The sequence below is a fragment of the Miscanthus floridulus genome, chromosome 6 (genome assembly GCF_019320115.1).
Source record: "Miscanthus floridulus cultivar M001 chromosome 6, ASM1932011v1, whole genome shotgun sequence".
Taxonomy (NCBI): Eukaryota; Viridiplantae; Streptophyta; class Magnoliopsida; order Poales; family Poaceae; genus Miscanthus; species Miscanthus floridulus.
The window spans coordinates 106,766,773-106,772,753 of NC_089585.1; the positions used below are offsets into that span (position 1 = coordinate 106,766,773).

General features: G+C 48.1%; 1 protein-coding gene across 1 annotated transcript; it reads left to right on the forward strand.

The window, feature by feature from the left end:
• Positions 1-497: 497 nt before the first annotated feature.
• On the forward strand, positions 498-1,487 carry LOC136458950 (3'-5' exonuclease-like). The gene has a single exon (XM_066458849.1). It carries the CDS (start codon positions 588-590, stop codon positions 1,209-1,211), a length of 624 nt encoding a protein of 207 aa, XP_066314946.1. The 5' UTR covers positions 498-587; the 3' UTR covers positions 1,212-1,487.
• The last annotated feature ends 4,494 nt before the right edge of the window (positions 1,488-5,981 follow it).

Sequence of the window (5,981 nt, forward strand, 5' to 3'; positions counted from 1 at the left end):
TTTTTTGTTAATAAACAATATTTTTCTCTCACAACAAATTAATCATTATGGCTTATCAGCCAAGCGAAAGGGAAACTCTCAAACAGATTTTCCTCCCCTTCTATCCGTTGTTCCATTCGGCCATACTTTACTCCGTATGATTTGACGGGCAGTCAATTACAAGTGGGCCACGACACGAGAAACATACTGGGACCACTACTGTCAGTGAGTCCAAGGAAAGCCACGCATGCGCTGCGAAATCTAACGTTTCTTCCAACCTCCCCACAGGCCTGTAATGTGGGGCATGCCCATTCTCATGCACGGCGAGAGCGTACACTGGCCAAACCCCGCGTTGCTGCTGGAGTGATCAGGGCCGTCGATGCACGCGAGAACCCCAACCAAACGAAATCTCAGCCACCCATTCGTGCGTGAACGGACGCACCACCCTTTCCGCGGTTCCTTCTACAAACAGGCCTATATACACCGCTCCCCAGAGCGGTTCTATCGACATCACAGAACCAGCTGAAAGTTGAAAAACCCCACGACAACGCAGAGAGAGAGAGAGAGAGAGGAAGAGAGTAGATCGATCGCCGGAGCCCGGAGAGGAGATGGCGACCAGTATCCACCGCACCGAAGACGGCAACTTCGAGGTGTTGTTCGACGAGGATGCCATCCAGACGACGCTAACGGACTCCGGCGCCGTGGTGGACTCGTGGCTGGACGAGATCCAGCGCATCCACCGCCGCCGCCTCAACCGCCTCGTCGTCGGCATCGACGTGGAGTGGCGCCCGTCCACCTCCAAGGGCCACGTGCCCCCGGTCGCCCTGCTGCAGATCTGCGTCGGCCGCCGCTGCCTCGTCTTCAAGATCCTCCACGCCGACTACATCCCGGAGTCGCTGTGCGACTTCCTCGCCGACGACCGCTTCACCTTCGTGGGCGTCGGGGTCCTCGACGACGCGGCCAAGCTGCGGTCCGGGTACGGGCTCAAGGTCGGGCGCATGGTCGACCTGCGCACGCTCGCCGCCACCACGCTCGGGAACCCCGCCCTCCGCGGGGCCGGGCTGCAGACGCTGGTGTTCGAGGTGATGGGCGTCAGGATGGAGAAGCCGCACCATGTGCGTGTCAGCGCGTGGGACGCGCGCAAGCTGACGTATGACCAGCTCAAGTACGCCTGCGTCGACGCCTTCGCGTCGTTCGAGGTTGGCCGGAGCCTCTTCGACGGCGACTACTAGTTCCTTGATCGGTGTCATCGTCATGTTAGTTCCTTACTTGGTGCCGTCCTTAGTCCTCGTTATCGTTGATGTCTTCCTTGAATGTGTATTCCCGTGTCTGTCTGTCTTTATGTCTTTAATCTGCATTCTCGTGTCCTGTAAATATTCGCAGTACTACTGTCGTTTTCGTTGCTTGGATTGTATGCATGGCATTTGAACTTCCTCTCGAGCATGGGCGTACGATGATTCGCGTGGTTCGTCGACGCCCATTTGGGTGCTGTGTTTGAAATTTGAATTGCCGTCCTCTGAATCTTCGCCTTTTGCTCCTAAAACCTCGTTATCTTCTGCTAAGATGTTGAATGGACTGCTTTTTCACCATCATGGATGCCATAAAGCCTGTACATGTGACAAAGCAATCAAAGAAAATAAGTAATTACTCCCTCAGTCAAGCCGAGAATTGTGTATACGTGGGACAAAGGAATCAAAGGAAAATAAATCAACTTTTAAAGTTATCCTAAACTACTTATAATTTAATCAAATTATAAAAAATACCATCAATATTCACAAGACCAAATTAATATCAATAGTACATTGTAAAACAGATGTTATTTTTTCTCTCTATAAAATTAGTTAAATTAAAAATAGTTTGACTTAGGATGATACTATGAGTTGATTTATTTTAGGTATAGTCGGATGAAGTTTACTACCACCGTTCTATAAATAAAATGAATGTAATTAAAGAAGTGTTTAGTTAAATATTCTTAATTTATCAAATATATATAAATAATATTAACATTTAAGGCAATTAATATGAAACATTACTACATTAGATTCACCGTGTAATATAATTTGGTAGTATAATTTGGTAGTATAATTATTTGAAACATTACTACATTAGATTCATCGATGGCCTCGTTTGCTTCGCTGAAAAAATAAGTTGAAATATTGTTCTGACTGATTTGTTACGAGAGAAAAACACGGTTTCGATTGAAAAAATAAGCTGAAAAATACGGATTATAACACAAGTGAATAGAGTCATTGTTTTTGTTCTTTGTAAACTTATTTTTTGTTCTTATTTGCGTCCTGTTCTGTTGCAGCAGCTTGCCACCACCAGTGATTTAAGAGATGAAAAAAAGGTTGCAGCAGTCTTTTTTTCTGTAGCCGATCACAACATCCTTCCAACGGGGCACGCAACATGTTGGGTCATGCGTCTCTATCTGTCCTGTGTTTAAATCCACGTTATATATCACATTGGGATATCACGGAAGTGTTCGGATAGTAATAATAAAATAAATTGTAGAAGTCTTCAGTGATCCGTGAGACAAATTTATTAAGCCTAATTAATCTGTCATTAACACATGTTAATGTAGCACCACATTATCAAATCATGAATTAATTAGGTTTAAAAAATTCATCTCGTAAATTAATCATCGTCGGTATAATTTAGTTATTTTTTAATATATATTTAATACTTCGTATATGTATCAAATATTGATGTCATAACGAGTACTTTATGGAGAAAGTAAACAAGCCCTCAGTGTCCCTCCACAGGCGGCAGTTCCGCTACCGTCCAACGGATGCAGCACTGACGAGTCTTGCCGGTCAAAGTGGGCCAGGAGGAACCACAATTCATATCCCATATCCCACTCCCACGGCCTGAAACAAATATCTCCGCTTGCGCTTGGCGACGCGCCAGGAGCACGGTAAACAACACAAACAGTCGCTTGACTGCACACCCCCTTCTCCTTCCATCCGTCGTACAGTACATTTTGCTTAAACAAGAAATCAAATTTTGAGTTTAACTAATATTAATTTTCTGTAAAATAGTTCAGATTTGAGAAACTTCGAGTAGTCTTAAACCTAAATTTTATTCTTTTTGGGGCGGTGTGAGTGCCTGTTAAGTTCCCAAAAATTTGCAAAATTTTTCAAGATTTCCCATCACATCGAATCTTTGGACGCATGCATGAAGCATTAAATATAAATAAAAAATAAAACTAATTACACAGTTTAGACGAAATTCGCGAGACGAATCTTTTAAGCCTAATTAGACTATGATTGGACACTAATTGCTAAATAACAACGAAAATGCTATAGTACCATTTCCAAAAAAAATCGCCAACTAAACAAGGCCTGAATGTATGGTCAATTGTCCATGCTCCCTCCGTCCTAGCATAGAAGTCATCATAAGATGCGTGCATGTCAAACTTTCTTAACTTTGAGTAGGTTTGTAGAAAAATACGCGCAACATTTATACCTCCAAATAAGTTTATTATGATAATATATTTAACGATCTATATAATGATACTAATTATGTATTATAAATATTAATATTCTTATATATAGAATTGGTCAAAGTTAAAAAAACTAACTTCTCGGGAAGCGGGAACGACTTCTATTTTGAGACAGATGTAGTATAGAAGTGGACAATAGATGTGGATAACATGTACTCGCTCTATCCCTTTTTAGTTGTCATTTTCACTTTTTGAGAAATCAAACATACTAAATTTTAATTAAATATATACAAACATATTAATATTTATGCCATATAATTAGTATCATTAATTATATCATTGAATCTTTTTTCCTAGTAAACTTATTTGAATATATAAATATTATTAATATTACTAACGTGAATACTAGAGCGACACTTAAAAAGGATACACAGGGAGTACTCACTCCACTCCACAAAGAAATTTGCAGCATAAATTAATGATCAAGCAAAATGACTAGATACTCCTCAAAACTCAAAAATACCAGTGGACGGGGATAAATAATGTTGAACAGTGTGAAAGTAATGTGCGGAAACACAGCGATGATCTTTGGAAGAGTTATAAACAAAGGAATGTTATTGTCGAGTACCTTAGAACGGGGTATCCCAAGCAAACATTAAATGGGTCGCTAAAATCCCATCTAAAAAATAAAGCTAGAAGGTAAGCCGTGGGCCCCTCACCTGCCACGACCGAGCCCACTGGGTCCTCCTCCACCTCGCCTCGAGCCTCGAGCAGGAGGTCTCGGCATCCTGGAACAAACTCCGCCTCACGTGAGGCTCCACAGGGAAGGCCTCGACAGGGAGCGCCGTCTCCGTCTCGCCCGAGGCTCTCCAGGGAAGGCCTCGGCAGGGGGTACATTCTCCGTATCGCGTGAGGCGTCTCGCGCAAGGCCTCGGCAAGGAGCCCGATTTCCGTCTCGCGCGAGGCCTCAGTCTCCGTGTCGCTCGAGGCCGGATCGCCCGCAGCCCGTCACCCCCCGCCTCGACCGACCCTCCAGACAACGCGTCATATCCCATTAATGCTTCAACCACTCCCGCAATCTCAGCCGGACGATGGCTCAACGCCACAGAATGGCCGACGCGACCCGAGGTCGCATCAGCGCCATACCGGCTGGGACAGGGTACGGTGGGGATTATCGGCCACTGTGTCCTAACGCTGTGTCCACGATCGGCGCCATACCGGCTGGGACAGGGTACGGCGGGGATTACCGGCCACTGTGTCCTAACACTGTACCCACGATCAGCCGCCCACTCGAGGCCTCGGCACTGTACACCAAGGTCTCGGTTATCTTGGGGTTCGTGCCTGTCGAGACCCCTCCACCACGGTGCAGCCTCGACACCGACCAAGTCTCGGCCTCGCGCACAGTCCGTCCACAGTGGCTTGCACGTCCACCGCCGCACCCACTCCGAGGCAGTCCCGGGGCTTCCACGACGTACAGGATCTAATGGGACGGCCACGCCGCCCAGTGCTCCAAGGACGGACCACTCCGACGACTACGCCGCCACAGGAACAGGCTATAGGGCCCGGACACGCCGCCTCTATTCACACGACGCCGTATAGTTAGCTCATGTACCGTCCTAGTCCTCCCTTCATGCTATAAAAGGAGAGGACTTGGGCTGTTTTGGAGGGGGAGAGCACCTTGTAACACACACACACACGCACATCCCTGCCGCCTAAGAGCAACGTCTCAAGCGGCCCGCACGATACCCTGCCGAGACCTGGGACTAGCTCCCTCTCTCCTTTAGCTTGTAACCCCCTACTACGAGCACCTCGGTGCAAGAAATACAAGATCGATCTCTCAGACTGGACGTAGGGCCTCGATTGCCCGAACCAGTATAAACCTTATGTCTCTTTGCATCACCATCCGGAATCGAGAGCACGCAGAACAAATTCACTGGTTGGTTGAGGACCCCCCGGTCCAAAACACCGACAGTTGGCGCGCCAGGTAGGGGCCTCTGCATGTTGGTTTCGTCATCCCAGCAGGTTCCGGATGGCAGACCTCGAACGACCATTGCGTCTCGGCACCGTGGTATGGTTCGGGAGCCTAGAGTTCATGTCTCTAGGGCATGAGTACGACAAGGTTCTCCTCACTCCTCGAGCCCCACCGTCCGACGATGAAGTTACGCCTCGGCAGCCCAGGCGCAGGCGGCGTCCGGGCGGCCGCTCTCGCCGCGCTCACCAAGCACAACACGAACAAGGCCACCCCGACGCTACGCGAATCTGGGGCAACACGCCACCCCCCGCCGATATCCTACGACCAGCTGTTGGCACAGGGTCCCTGGCTGGGGACCTGTCTAGCCTGAGCTTGGACAAAGGAAAGTTGCCTGTGGCACGCGGCGACGCCCAGTCGTCAAGCTCCGCTCTACCTCCCTGAAGAGCCGACCCCGGCGGAGCAGAATCTGGCGACGGCACCATCCCCATACCCCTTTGGGTGGAGAAATGCCGCCGCCTCGTACGCCTACACTTACACTGCCGCTCATGAGCATCCCTCGGAACGCCGCCAGCGCTTCGCTCTCGACCT